Source organism: Salvia splendens, chromosome 11 (genome assembly GCF_004379255.2).
Source record: "Salvia splendens isolate huo1 chromosome 11, SspV2, whole genome shotgun sequence".
NCBI lineage: Eukaryota > Viridiplantae > Streptophyta > Magnoliopsida > Lamiales > Lamiaceae > Salvia > Salvia splendens.
This window is the reverse complement of record NC_056042.1, coordinates 27,683,192-27,697,980: the sequence shown is the minus strand read 5'-3', so window position 1 is coordinate 27,697,980 and position 14,789 is coordinate 27,683,192. Positions and strand designations below refer to the sequence as shown.

The window sequence follows — 14,789 nt, the reverse complement described above, 5'->3', positions numbered from 1 at the left end:
ACTTTAGACTTTTTTCAATGAGCTTCTGCAAATTCGTTGATAGTGTTGGCGGGTTTGGATTCCCTGTTGTGCATTCAGCCACAACAGGGGTGTTGTGACATACTCCTCCGTCCCAACTAAGTTGTGACATAACTTTTGGGCACGGAAATTAAAAAATTATATTGAAAAGTAGGAGAGAAGAATAAAGTAGGAGAGATAATGAGAGAGTAAGTAGGTGATAGAATAAAGTAAGAGTGATTAAAAATTTTATTTTTTTGTTAAAAGGGTATATGACTCAACTTAGTTGAGACATAAAAAGGAATGCGACTCAACATAGTTGGGACGGAGAGAGTGCATAATATTATTTTATATAAAAAAATTAATATTATAATAATATAATTTATCAATATAATAATAGTGTGAAAGCAAAACATCCTATGTTGTCACTGAATGCACAGTAGGAGATCCAAACCCTAATTTAGGCTAATATTAAAGAGTTCATTAGTTTTTAGATGACGGTTTTAACTCATGTAAAAATGAGCCCTTCAATTTTCATCGTTGTCGGTTTTGACTTGTGTCAAAAAAGCTAATTAGATAGTTTTACTCATAACAATGAGCCACTTCAATTAGAAAAGTATTTGATTAGTTTAATTTAGGTATTACTACACCTCAATAATATATCAACTACATAATATTTTAAAAAAGAGCAGTGATAAATAAACAAAATTGTATAAACAAAATTAGGGTATATTTGTCATTTTCAATACTATGCAAAAATTAAGGAACTTACCTATTCTAATTGTTTATTAATTTTACATTATAACCCCTCACATTAATTAAAGAATAAACAATAATACTTTTAACTAAATTTCAAAAAGAAAATACTTATATTTTTTTCTAATAAAAATGTTTTCAGAAATTTAAACAAATATTTATATGTTTTTTCTAGTTTTAACCGAAAAGTATGAAATCAAGTTGAAAGAAGTACAAAAAGAAGAAAAAAAAAAGAAGTGAAAGTACTGATAATCAAATCAAAATTTATTAAATCAAATTTGATATTTAAATAAAATATAGTACTCTGTAAATTATATTATAATATTATTTGTAGATTAATTTTGCTAGTACATTATATTTTTTCCCATTTCCTTCAACTACTTATCGTTTTTTTTTCCACAAAACAATTTAGTATAAAACTTATTCTTTCATAAATTTATTTAAATTATCCTTATATTCTTCCACAAAATAATTTAGTAATTAATTTGTATCATATTTAATTTAGATCTCTCATGTACATTGTATTTATTTCAACTAATTCAATTTTTGTGATTTGGAATATAATTTGAAGATTGTGATTTCAAATATATTATGTACAATATAGCACATGGAGAAATATGCAATGAAAAGTCAATATATGGTCATTTAATACTATTATCGAAATTACATGAATGAAGACGTAGTTATATAATTTATGTTTTAAAATTTTAATTAACAATACACTTGAAGAATGTGTCACATACATTTCTATAATCGAATTACCTCGTATATTATCATATGATTCACTATAAAATATAACAAATATTATAAAATAATTTTATAATAGGAGTCTAAAATTTATATGTGTTTATTATATAAATTTAATATATTGTATCAGTTTATCTGGTAGTCATACATATAAAGGATATGTCACATGTTGCTATCATCGGACCATCTCTATTAAGATATTTTGTAACGCACTACAAAAATAATTGTGAAATTAATATTATTAAAATAATTCAGTGGCTGAAATATTGAAAATATAGTGATTTATCATATAATTTCAAATTTTCATAATCTTATCAATTTATGCACCAGGAGCATTATAAGGTTGTATTACGTGTTTGAGTCCAACAATCTCCTATCATCAAATGACACATATTATAATAGTAATATTGATGACAGACACACAATATTATTCAATGATTATAGTTTCTTAATTACATAAAATTATCATTTTAAATTTTATCAATGTATCTTACTTTTGCGTAATTTTTGCTTTGTAAAAAAAAGAAAATTTTATTTATGTGATAATTTAACTAAAATGAATAAAAAACATATTCCATTAATATACTATGAATTATTATTTTATCTAAAATTTTATTGTGAATATTTTAATAATGGTGGATATTTTTTGAAGAATAAATTCAATTACATACTACTATTTTTTAAAAAAATAAGTTAATATAGAAATAATTGTAATAATATATAATGTTTCTCCTACAATTATAAATAAGGTCAAATTAGTCATAAAAATATGTAATTAATGATGCTATCAAATTAATATAAATTAGTACCTATCCTATTTAAATTTGAAGGGCATTATTTTGTATATACAATCATTGTAAATTTATCTTTACTCTTTTAAAAAAAATATTTGCTCTTGTTCTAAGTCTTGTTTTTATAGTAGGAGTATAAAGTTGCTTGACTTGGTGATGAATCATTTATTAAAATTAATGTGGGGGTTATAACGCAAAATAGTACTCCATCTATTGATATTTTTAAATAGGGGCTATAGTTAATAAAATTGGAGCTATGAATATAACTGCCCCTATAAAATTTGTATCATTATTTAAAGCTTTAGGAAGTTAAAAAATTGGTGAAAGAAAGGGTGATGGCCATGGGTCCATCCATAGCACAAGCAGACAAGCTGATTGCTGCCTTCCTATTTTATTTGATTGGATCCTTTTATTTGAAGCAACTGATGAGCTTCATTATTGACATTGTCCACTTTTCTCACTTCATACATACTCAATCAGTGTCAAACAATATTTGATCCATCTTTTTCAGGGCTCCACACATTCCATTTCCATCTCAAAGTGCCTAAAAAGTATAGAAACTTCAGAGGGAAAGGGAGAGAAGTAAACTTCACAACATGTTAACTAGAAGTCTACACCCATATATGGTGGCACAGAGAAAATGTATACCACAAGTGAGTTTTAAGATTTGAAGAGGATTATCTAACTTGGTTTATAAAGATGTAAGGACAACAATAATCATTGATGTCTTTAACCAAGGCATAATCTGATAAGCTGATTGAGTAAGAATAAAACAACCTCCTTGATCTGGAACAAGTATTTGCACAACAAATTATGTATCAAGTTAAGCATATGAAATTATGAATCACCCTGATATACTACATTATACTACTCCATATAATATCATAGCACACTCTTCTGTCAGTAATGAGCAAATTTGGAAAATTAACAAAATTATACTTTCATTGGTAATACGAAACCTTTGTAGCAGACGAGCAGTAATATTGAGAAACAAGTAAATACCATTGTGAAAGGGGTCTTGCTGCTGTCAATGATCCTGTGGCACATGAGTGGTCCGAATCGATAGGACAAGTAGGATGGAAACAACATGATGCATGAATTGAATCTCACCTTGATGCGACTGTCAACGGCTATACTCTCAGAGGGATGAGCAGATTGTGCCATTTCTGTAAAATAAAATCGATACACGTTTGATATCGATCCAACAAAATTTGCCGAGGGAAGTTGGGTATCTAATTAGTTACTGATGCAGTATGACAAATTTCGCATGGTCTAGTGACAAACTGAATCCATCAGAATCTGTGATGAGCCTGCTGTCAATGCATTACCAGATGCAGTGCCATATATATTTATCCAGCAACTGTAAATCCAATCTATTGTCAAAACTAAGTGCTCCCAAACAGTTCACATCAGTATATTACTTAACGCTCGCTTACACATGCGAGTCATTAGAATAGAAGATACATCACCAATGTCGTAAGTCAGGTGCTGGTAAGGCTAAATGTTCCATGAATTAAGCATAAAATTGCGTAGAAGAAAGCCAGGAATAAACTAAAATAAGTCGGAGATACTAACAGAATTCATCCAAACAATTTCTTCTAATTGCCCTCAACCCGGAGACAAGGACAGGTAAAATGCAAGTAGGTAAACTAAGATGAAAACAAGAACTTGATTTTGTTTTCGACCGATCTTAATGATACTACAAATGTACTTTTGATAGTGCTTCGCTAGCCCACAGGGGCAAAGGTGCTCGAATCAAAACTGAATGCCCCGTTATAGGATGTTCAAAAGACAAGCTTTCTGCATGAAGTTCATGCCCATCGTAGATTCTATCCTTCCATTCACAGACACCTTCGTATTTCACATCCCCTCTAATTGGAATTCCAAGATACTGGCAATGCAGACGAATCTGGTGCGTTCTTCCACTTCTAGGATACGCTCTCACCAGAACCTCCAATTTCTCAGTACAAGATGTAATTTCCGATTTTTCCTTAACAACAATGGTATTTTCTTCGTGTTTTCCCGATCCAAGAGGCCCTTGTGAACAGCCTTTCCCATCTACTGATAAAACTTCAATAAGCGTTTCCATATCTCGAACGTATGATCCGCCAGGAAGTGTCCGACCAACATCAGAAACAGCATAGACGCGCCAGGCTCCATGCTTTGATCGACCATGGCCAGACTTTACGATGATCTTATTCCATTTTGGAACCGAACCAACACACAGCGCAAGGTAAGTCTTCTTGACCATGTGATATGTAAAAGCTTTCACAAGCTTGGCCGCCACTTTATGAGACTTTGTTATGACCGTAACACCACTCGTATCACGGTCTAGCCGATTAGATAGATGGAATTCTTGCAACTTCCCTAGCCCCTCTGGAAAAAAAGATGCAATTACATAAGATAAGCCTTTACAACAACATTCCCCAACAATCGGAGTGATATTGGTTGAAAATGAACAAAATTTCCAGAAATATATAACCTTTGCTAATGAACAACATTACTTCTTTCAAAAAATTAATTCTTTTTCCCCATGATTAACAATAGCAAATTAATTCTGGAGCAAGTTAGTCAATAGCCAATCGAAGCATCAAATTGTAATCCAGAAAGTTATTGAATTCATTTTAATTATAGATATACTAGCACATAATTCAGTTTAAAAGGAGAAATAATGTACTAAATTAAAGCAAAAAACAGTATCTAGAAATAATGAACCTTGATCAGGGCTGAGAAGTTTTCTAACTGAAGACAAAATGGATTCGCAATAAATCCCTTGAGGCTTATTGACAGCAATGAGCCACTCGTCTTCGAAGAGTACATCATTTCTAGAGAGGGAAAAGATGGAAGATTTGGAGGAAGCCGTTAAAGCCCTATTCAGCTCGACGTTCTTCGATAGAAGCGGTGGCGGAGGGGAGAGTGGGACAGGATAATCGGCAAGTGTTTGGGGGGCGTTTTCCGGCTGAAGTTGGGAAGAATTCGCGTGGGCTTCCGCCGCCATCGACGACAATCGGAGAGGTCTGGTAATTTGGAGGAGGGGATGAGCGGGGTAAACCAAGGGTATTCTTGTCATTGCATTTGCATGGTATTGGCCAAAATATCAGGTTACTAAGGGCATCTCCAATGGTAATAGGCCAACTATAGGTCAGCTACAGGCTAGCCACACACTCCTCCTGTTATAATAAACAAAATTATAAAAAATAAATAATTAATAATCACACAAAATACGAAATTAAATTTACAACACAGATACGGGAAAATTCAATAATATTATTTAAATTAAAAAAAGTACATTAATTAAAAAAATTACATCAATTAAAAAAAATCTAACGACGTGCAGTCCTCCGCGCCCACAACTCTTCAATTAAATCTTTTTAGAGTCGAATATGAGCATCCACTTGGCGCATGTCGGCATGTGCCTTGAAACGGCCGACTTTATCGTGAGGTACCCCGCTTCGTACGTTGGGGGCGGCCACACCGTGGCTTGGGCCGGCTTCATTAGCATCGTCATTAGGCCAACTAGTCAGTTGTACACCTTCATCTTCGACAATCATGTTGTGCAGGATAATACAAACGTACATTATATCATCAATGCAGTCGACATGCCACAAACGCGTTAGACCCCTAATTGCCGCACATCGAGATTGGAGCACACCAAATGCGCGCTCCACATCCTTGCGCGCCGACTCCTGCCGTTCCGCAAAGTAGGTCTTCATCTCATCTGATGCGCATCTGATCGTCTTCATAAAGATGGGCCACCTAGGGTATATCCCATCTGCCAAGTAGTAGCCCATATCATGCTGGTTCCCGTTGAAGATAAAACTGATGGCCGGACAGACACCCTAACACTGCTCGTTGAAAAGGGGCGACGAGTTGAGGACGTTGAGGTCGTTGTTCGACCCGGCTACCCCAAAATATGCATGCCAAATCCACAGCCGGTAATCAGCTACGGCCTTGAGGATCATCGGGGGATTCTTTCCCTTGTAGCCGGTCGTGTAGGACCCTTTCCAGGCAGCGGGGCAGTTCTTCCACTCCCAATGCATACAATCTATGCTGCCCAACATCCCGGGGAACCCATGCTTCTCCCCGTGCATCTACATCAGATCCTGGCACTCTTCAGGGGTAGGGCTTCGAAGATACTGATCACGGAATATTTCAATGATGCCCTGGCAGAAATACTTCAGACAATCCAGGGCAGTCGTCTCACCGACGTGGAGGTACTCGTCCCACATGTCTGCCGCGCCTCCGTAGGCCAACTGCCTGATTGCCGCAGTGCACTTTTGTATAGGTATGTGGCCGGGTCTGCCAGCCGCATCGTACCTGAACCGGAAACACAAATATCGACACTCCAAAGCATCAACGATACACATAAACACTGCCCTACGCATCCTAAAACGCAGCCTGAAAAGAGGCGCCCCAAACCTCGGCTCCTCCGCAAAGTAGTCTTCATATAGCCGCTGATGTGCAGCTACGTGATCCCGATCAATCACTGCTCGTCGGTGGACAACGGGTGGAGGTCGAGGTACCGCCGGTTACAAAGCCCTTTGTATCAACCAGTTTATCTCGCGGGACGTATAGGCCTCCAGCTCTTCGTTCATTTGCCGTTCGTACTCCTCAGCATCACCACCACTACTACCACCCGCGTTACTCATTTCACGTTGTTGCTCTTGTACATAAATTAAGATGGAGAGAAAACTCGTTAAAACAAGTGGTACGAATAAAAATGATGTGCAAATCGCGTATATATAGTGTTTCGAAAAAATTTTAAAAAAATTTTTGAGCTGGCCGATCGCTCGCCGATCGGGAGCCTGCAATGGCGGCTAGCCGACCGGCGAGCGGATCGGCCAGCGCCCGAAAATTGGCATCGGGTTGCCGATTTTTTTGCCGAAATGGCCCTCGCCGGTTCCAATGGTTCGGGGAGCGGACCGGCCAGCGCCGGGAATCGGCTAGCCTGTCCGCTCGCCGCCATTGGAGATGCTCTAATGCATTTCTTCAACCCGCATGGAAATTAAAACAAGTTTAAACTATAAATAATCCATATCGTTCCATTTTTAATTCATGAAAATTATCAATAAATCAAAATTTTTTATTGACTTAATCATTCTCATAACTTAAATTAGCCGACTAAATTATACTCCCTCCGTCCCCTAATAGGAGTCGCTCTTTGACCGGGTACGAGTTTTAAGAAATGTAGAGAAAAGTTGGTTGAAAAAGTTAGTGGAATATGGGACCCACATTTTTATATTGATTTTATAATAAAATGTGAGTGAAGTGAGTTAATGGAATATGTGGCCTACTACCATTTATGGTAAAAATGAAGAGTGACTCTTAATGAGGGACGATCCAAAATGGAAATTAGCGACTCTTATTCGGGGACGGAGGGAGTAATTTTTTATATATTTCTTAATTTTTCAATGCAATTAGAATTTTAATAAAATTTATCATTTAAATCATAGTTTTTTATTAACTTTGAGTAACTTGGCATTATCTAGTGATCTATTTCTAGATGATTATTATGTAATTGAGGAAAATATAATAATAGAAATCACAACAAATTTCATCACAATGACAATTGAGAAAATATATATATATAAAAGTTACAATTTAACTGGCTAATTTTATAAGTTATGTCTTTTTAACTTTATATATATTTCTCATGATAATTATTATTATAAGAAATGACCACACATCAAACTAGTGTTATTTTATTCGAAACTAATTCAGTATATAACTCTTAGATAGATAAAGGTGCATATTTTTCGAATTAGTATACCTAATTTTTTTGATAAACATAAGAATAAAATAAATAATGAAAGAATATGGAGTACAACTTTCAATCTTAATCCTATCTAATTATTGGGCTATTTCAATCAACTTCTAAAATACTCCTCAAATTGATTCGACATCCCAAAACCTAAATATGAAGTAGCAGTAATATAGTATAACTCTAATCATATGATATCTCAAGTCATTTGAGATCATCTATCTCAATTTTTAGTATTTCAATTGATGGATATTACAGCATTGTCACCGCATTCGGATTTCACTTATTTATTTAATATTTAAAATATTAGTCATACATTTTTATTTTTTAACCATTAATTAAATTATTTCTTTAACTAGGAGTCTGGGAACGTGTGTAGAAAATATGTAATCACTCCTAAAATTTCCCCTGTATTCGTGTGATTATAAAAAAAAAGAAGAAATAGAAAAATGTAAAATTGTGGTAAATCCAATAACGAAGAATGATGAACAATCTCCGGGTGGTCCCATTCCCGGCGGGAAGCTCGATCCTCCACGAGCACCAGCAGCAGCAAGAATGGTGGCGTCAGGTCCTCGATCCGGGCGGCGAAATCGTGAACCGATGGAACCGCATCTTCTTCGCCATCTGCATGATCGCCCTCTACATCGATCCCCTCTTCTTCTACCTGATCCGCCTGGATCCCCACCACAACTGCCTCAGCATGGAATACCACCTCGCCGCCTTCCTTGTCCCCACCCGCACCCTCGTCGACCTCTTCTCCGCCTTCCACATCCTCCTCAAGTTCCGCACCGCCTACATCGCCCCCAACTCCACCGTCTTCGGCCGCGGCGACCTCGTCACCGACACCAACCTCATCGCCTCCCGATACCTCAAACGCAACTTCGCCATCGACCTCGCCGCCGCCCTCCCCCTCCCCCAGGTCCATTTTAATTAAATTTTTTTATATTAGGGTAGATAACCCATCTATCTTGAAACTATCTAATTATTATTCAAATATGGCAGTGCGTTGTCTGGGGCATCATGCCGATGACAATTGCTCGGACCAGCAACCATGTCAACCACACCATCTCTCTGCTGATCATCCTTCAGTACATCCCCCGCCTCATCATCATCTTCCCTCTCAACTGGCGGATCATCAAGAACACTGGCGTCGTCGCCAAGACTGCTTGGACCGGAGCGGCCTACAATCTCATTCTCTACTTGCTAGCAAGCCATGTAAGTAGAAAATATGATTATGTTGTTATTGTTGTTTATTGGTAATCAGACGAGGTGCAGGCTCTGGGAGCAATATGGTATTTATTGTCCGTGGAAAGAATCTATTCGTGCTGGAGAGATTACTGCGCACTGGAAGGGCGATCCGTTTGCAACACTGGCTATTTCGATTGCTTGTCGATGCTCCCTGGGCATGACGCTTGGCATAACTCCACCCTCGTCTTCCAGAGATGCGATGGCCAGACTGGCGTTTACAATTTTGGAATGTTCGAGATTGCTTTGTATGATCATATTGCTTCTGTCAATTTCTTCGAGAAGTACTTTTATTGTATGTGGTTTGGGTTGAAAAGTTTGAGGTATCCAGTTTCATTACTTATTTTCTCCATTTAACTAATTTTCTTATTTGGGAGTTAATTGCATCTATGCATTTGGTTGTTGGTAGCTCGTATGGACAGAGTATGGAGGCGAGTGCTAAGGTAACTGAGACAATATTTGGGATTCTTGTTTGCATAATGGGCCTCCTCTTCTTCTCGCTTCTCATAGGCAATGTTCAGGTAAAACCTCAATCAACACACTTCAACATCTAAATATCTCCCATTTTGATCATACATATATACACGTACATTGTGTTTGTGTGGATTTCATAGACGTATCTGCAATCTACAACAGCAAGACTTGAAGAATGGAGAGTGAAAAGACGAGACACCGAGGAATGGATGCAACACCGGCAGCTCCCGCCCAATCTGCAGGAGCGCGTCAGGCGGTTCGTCCAGTACAACTGGCTCTCCACCAGAGGCGTCAAGGAAGAAGAGATTCTCCAGGAGTTGCCCCTAGACATCCGCCGCGAAGTCCAAAAGCATCTCTGTCTGGATCTCGTTCGCCGCGTAAGTATTTCTCACACCTAAGGAAACATCGCATCAGAACTCAACATTAGTACTAGTATGATATTACCTGTTTTGAGCTGGATCCTCACAGTATTGCTCATGTGACTTTCCCAGGCCAAAAGGCGTCATACTAATGAAGTAAGAGTTACAATTACACTTATATATTGCTTGCACATTTAGGTCCCTTTCTTTTCGAAGATGGACAACCAACTCTTGGACGCGATATGCCAGCGCCTGGTCTCATCCCTCAACACCAGAGGCACGTTCATCGTGCGCGAGGGCGATCCAGTGAACGAGATGCTCTTCATAATCCGGGGGCAGCTGGAGAGCTCCACCACGGACGGCGGCCGCTCGGGGTTCTTCAACTCCATAACCCTGAAGGTCGGCGACTTCTGCGGCGAGGAGCTTCTGAACTGGGCCCTGATGGCCACATCCCACCTCAACCTCCCGGCCTCCACGCGGACGGTAAAGTGCATCACCGAGGTGGAGGCTTTCGCCCTGCGCGCGGACGACCTAAAGTTCTTCGCGGCGCAGTTCAAGCGCCTCCACAGCAAGCGGCTGCAGCACTCGTTCCGCTACTACTCCCACCAGTGGCGGACATGGGGCGCGTGCATCCTGCAGGCCGCTTGGAGGCGCTTCCGCAGGAGGAGGCTCGCTGATGAGCTCTCCAGGCAGGAGAGCATGCTGAGTTTGCAGGATGTAGACTACGGTGACGACGACGATGACCCCTCCCACCGCGGGAGCAGTGCACTCACTGCGTCTCTCTTGGCTAAGAGATTTGCCAAGAAAGCGAAGAGAGGGACATCCACTCTTAGGAAGCTTAAAATTCTTGCTGGAGAGTCCACTTCGCCAATACCTAAGCTCTTTAAGCCTGATGAGCCTACTTTCTGAATTGTGCCTCTTTTTTCTCTCTCTTTGATTCTTTCACGACACACTTTAACTGGAGTAATATTTTTAACAATTATTGTCTGAATTGTCATAAAACTACATTAATTGCCGAATTTGGTCAAACATGCTTAATATTCTTTGCCATTATTTATTACTATTACTTTTCTTTTCTATTGTAATATCAAGCTTTAACAATTATTACTATTAGTATAATTTTTAGAAATTATTTTTCTGTATTGTCATCAACTACATTAATTGCCAGATTTGGTCCAAACATGCTTAATGAATTTTCTCTGCCATTATTCTTCACTAATTTCCTTTTTGCTGTTAATAATTGTCGACTTTTTCCTATTTATAATAATCCTACATTTCACTAATATTTTATTTGTATAAATTACTCTCTCCATTCACTAATACTATATAGTATCTCATTTTTATATGGATTCAAGTTTTATGAAATTATTTGACTTTGTAAAGAAAGTAAGTAAATATTAGAAAATATTAATGTAATGTGAGTGAAGATATTACAATAAAATGTGAGTGAAGTGAATTAGTAATTTGTGAAACTCACTTGCTAGAAATAACAAAAGTGAAATAAGATACTAATTGATGGATAGACGAGAAAAGAAAAATGAATAATTTGATTGCAAACGAAAAGAAAATAAAAATTGCACCTATATTAGACTAACCTTTTCCACTAACTTTTTTTACAATTCTTAAAATATTTCCAAACCGGGTCAATTTATGATTATAAACGGTGGATCAAATGGAGTAATATTTGCATATGAAATTTTATATGTGTCGTTTTTTAAATTGGACATAAATATTAATTGCAGTTGAAGCACGTGTTTGAAATGATTACTACTCCTATTTGACTTCCAATAATATTTTCTTATCTCAAGCCCCAAATCTAAACGGCCAGACCTGGTTTCTCTATTATTATTGCATTTATTCGTTTTTACCTCTTACAGTATTTTTTAGCGGTTAATTTGTTGTGGTGTAAAATTGATTATGTAGTCGCACATCTTTTGCACAAGAGTAAAAAAAAGACATAATAATTCATGTGCAATTCGAGATGAAAACAGTAACATGAATAGGTGTATATCCGATCTTATTATTTAAGGAGAGATCACTGTGGACTGCAACAAACAACAGAAATGGTTTTGATGGGGAGACAATAGATTGGTGTAGAGATATAGGAGTACATTCATACTCATCCCTCAAAATCCCCTATGCGAATGCACCTATTTGTATCACTCCCACTCCCATGGCGGTGTATAAAAGTTGGCCGAGGCGGAAGTTTCACCGGGAAAGGGAGGCAGAGAGTTATCACCAAAATGGTGGTGGTGGTGCCCCATCAGTAGAGCTTGATCATCCATCCTGTTCAGGCTCAGGTCAGGGTAGAGCGGAGGTTGAGGTGGCATCATCCACTGACTACTCATACTAGGATCAAATCCCAGTGCATTGACATTGTATTGTGGTTGTGCATCCAACCCCAAGCCAAAGGCCTGCTGGTAGTTGGTGTTGTTGGAGGGTGCTGCAGCCACCCCAAAGTCAATCATCCCTCCATTTCGATGATACCCAGCCCAAGACGGTGTCCCCGCGTCCATTGTTGGCAGTGGAGGATACGGATAGTTGTTGAAGTCCAGTGAGAAGGGCTCGAACATGTCCGGATTGAAAAAGGGAGAGGTGTGGCTTGGGAACGGCATCTTGGCCAATGCACAAAGGCGCGGATCGGATTGCAGAAGCTTCTCGTAGTGCTTGTCCAGCACACCTGGCGGGAACCTCAGACTGTGTATCCTGAGAAAGCGAGAGCGATGTATGATATCCATTTGTGTTAGAACTACTGACATTTTATGCACTTGTAATGAACATTTATGCACTTGTAATAAACATGTAATGGAATATCCCTTATAATGAACATTACATGTATATAAAACGTTCATTACTACAAGTGCATAAAATGTTCATGGTTTGTAGTTCTGCAATAAGAATTGTTTGTATTTTATATACCTCCAATTGGGAGCTTGGCCTCCTGTGAAATCAGCAGCCTGCTGCCAAAGGGTGTGCTTTCTTGGCTGAGGGTGGATCTCGCGGAAGAACATCGGGGGCTGATTCAGCTTCACAAAAAAAATAGAACAACCAGTTTATCTCTTTCTCTTGCACAAAGTAGAAAGGAAATAATAAAAAAGAGTTAAAGAGAGAGAAGAAAACCTCGATTTCAAGGGTGCCAGGGAGACCATCGAGTAGGGAAACCCTTATGCCAGAGATATCAGACCACGGCATTTCGAGCTTGGTCTTGAGAGCACCTTCTAGCACCTCCCACACCATTTTACGTTTCGCGTAGTAGAATTTGGCTGTGACGTCGCCTTCATTCTTAGTCACTTTCTGCATGTCACGAGAAAATATGAATAAAGTAAAAGAGATGAATATAAAAAATGAGAAATAAATTTTAAGTAACTTTCCATTTTTAGTATGTGACTGACTATTATTTGTGTACGGAAAGAGTATTAGCTAATCTCATTGATAATTAATTTCTACGTACCTCCCAAGTTCCGATCTGGAGGAACGTTGCCGGGAAATTGGAAGCCTTTAATTTCTCCGAAGATACATATTCCTCCACTCTTCTTCTGGGCACATCCTTACCGGAAACGGGACGCTTCCCTTTAGTCAAACTCATCTGCACCAGATTTAGGAATGATGGAGTCTTACTCAGGTTCAACCCAAGAGGGCTTGATTGGGATGAACTCTCTGCACTTCCTTCCTACAAATCCAAAATGGCTATTAAAATAATACACTTTGGCTAACAATCTTGTTTTTATTTTTTTTTACTATTAAACACACGTGATCGATATATATATTTCATCAGTTGTAGTGTCATACGCGACCATTTACTATTGCAAGTGTTAAGCTATAAAGTGAAAAAAGGGGGTAAAAAAAAGGAATGTAATGTAAGGTTGGGAAAAGATATAATCGTATTTTTTTTATTTCCGAATGTGGTTTGCAAGTATTGCACAATATTGCGCGTGCGAGCTAAAACAAATGCACAAAAACAAATAAAAAAATGAGTTTTTTGTTTCAACTAAAAATGAAGAAGGGACCCAAGAAAGAAGAAGATGAAGAAGAGAGAACCTGGTTGTTGTTCTCAGAGCCTGAAGAGAGTGAATTCCTCTTCGAGCCGCCGGAATCTTCACCAGAGAAGCCATCATGATTTGCAGTTTGAAAATCATGAGTTGGGAAATATGCTTCTCTATCATTCCAAAAAACACTCTCATCACTATTACCCATATTTATTTTCTAACTAGCAAGCTTCTTGTTGATTTTCTTGTGTGATGAATACACATATGTTGGTATTGGTATGGTATATATAGGCAGAGGGCGACTAAGGGTGTGATGAGAAACAGCCAAGAGTTGAAAGAAAAGAAAGGAATTGGCACACTGTTTGACTTAAGATCATGAGCCAACAGCATTTTTTAGTGGTAATGAAAACATAAGAACTAGGGATATGTATTGCTATCTCTTTAATTATTGCTATCGCCCGATTTTTGATTAGGCTAATTTGAGATAAATATTATCGATGGTGAAAATTAAGTGGTCGTCAAATTAATTTTTATAAATTGTAGTACTAGTTAATTTTCATAAGTTATAATAGTAGTAATAAAATTATCTTTAGATTAAATGGGGTCAATATGATCATGTGATCGAAGGATTATACGAATCAGTTGTCGCGTATAACGTCATTGTACTGAATGG

The 14,789-nt window shown here is 37.8% G+C and overlaps 3 protein-coding genes across 3 annotated transcripts; 1 reads left to right on the top strand and 2 right to left on the bottom strand.

Moving 5' to 3' along the window:
• Positions 1 to 3,681: 3,681 nt before the first annotated feature.
• LOC121753627 (RNA pseudouridine synthase 1-like) lies at positions 3,682 to 5,361 on the bottom strand. Its single transcript, XM_042148850.1, has 2 exons — positions 5,007 to 5,361; positions 3,682 to 4,667 (listed from the first exon to the last, which is right to left on the bottom strand). Exons 1-2 carry the CDS (start codon positions 5,359 to 5,361, stop codon positions 3,991 to 3,993), a joined length of 1,032 nt encoding a protein of 343 aa, XP_042004784.1. The 3' UTR covers positions 3,682 to 3,990.
• A 3,126-nt stretch (positions 5,362 to 8,487) lies between these two features.
• Positions 8,488 to 11,215, top strand: LOC121753640 (probable cyclic nucleotide-gated ion channel 16). Its single transcript, XM_042148871.1, has 6 exons — positions 8,488 to 8,971; positions 9,055 to 9,267; positions 9,328 to 9,620; positions 9,707 to 9,818; positions 9,912 to 10,148; positions 10,329 to 11,215. Exons 1-6 carry the CDS (start codon positions 8,534 to 8,536, stop codon positions 11,037 to 11,039), a joined length of 2,004 nt encoding a protein of 667 aa, XP_042004805.1. The 5' UTR covers positions 8,488 to 8,533; the 3' UTR covers positions 11,040 to 11,215.
• Positions 11,216 to 12,289: 1,074 nt separating this feature from the next.
• Positions 12,290 to 14,324, bottom strand: LOC121754721. Its single transcript, XM_042150035.1, has 5 exons — positions 14,169 to 14,324; positions 13,582 to 13,800; positions 13,251 to 13,424; positions 13,050 to 13,156; positions 12,290 to 12,836 (listed from the first exon to the last, which is right to left on the bottom strand). The coding sequence occupies exons 1-5, from the start codon at positions 14,322 to 14,324 to the stop codon at positions 12,290 to 12,292; spliced, it is 1,203 nt and encodes a 400-aa protein (XP_042005969.1).
• Positions 14,325 to 14,789: the final 465 nt, after the last annotated feature.

Bases quoted from the DNA above. Each gene is read 5' to 3' on its own strand.
- LOC121753627 (XM_042148850.1), bottom strand. From the start codon at position 5,361: ATGACAAGAATACCCTTGGTTTACCCCGCTCATCCCCTCCTCCAAATT. The intron at 4,668-5,006 runs GTTCATTATTTC...CTTTTTTTCCAG, and splicing joins ACTTCTCAGCCCTGATCAAG to AGGGGCTAGGGAAGTTGCAA.
- LOC121753640 (XM_042148871.1), top strand. From the start codon at position 8,534: ATGATGAACAATCTCCGGGTGGTCCCATTCCCGGCGGGAAGCTCGATC. The intron at 8,972-9,054 runs GTCCATTTTAAT...CAAATATGGCAG, and splicing joins CCGCCCTCCCCCTCCCCCAG to TGCGTTGTCTGGGGCATCAT. The intron at 9,268-9,327 runs GTAAGTAGAAAA...GACGAGGTGCAG, and splicing joins TCTACTTGCTAGCAAGCCAT to GCTCTGGGAGCAATATGGTA.
- LOC121754721 (XM_042150035.1), bottom strand. From the start codon at position 14,324: ATGGGTAATAGTGATGAGAGTGTTTTTTGGAATGATAGAGAAGCATAT. The intron at 13,425-13,581 runs GTACGTAGAAAT...CGTGACATGCAG, and splicing joins TCCAGATCGGAACTTGGGAG to AAAGTGACTAAGAATGAAGG. The intron at 13,157-13,250 runs GTTTTCTTCTCT...TTTTTTGTGAAG, and splicing joins CTGGCACCCTTGAAATCGAG to CTGAATCAGCCCCCGATGTT.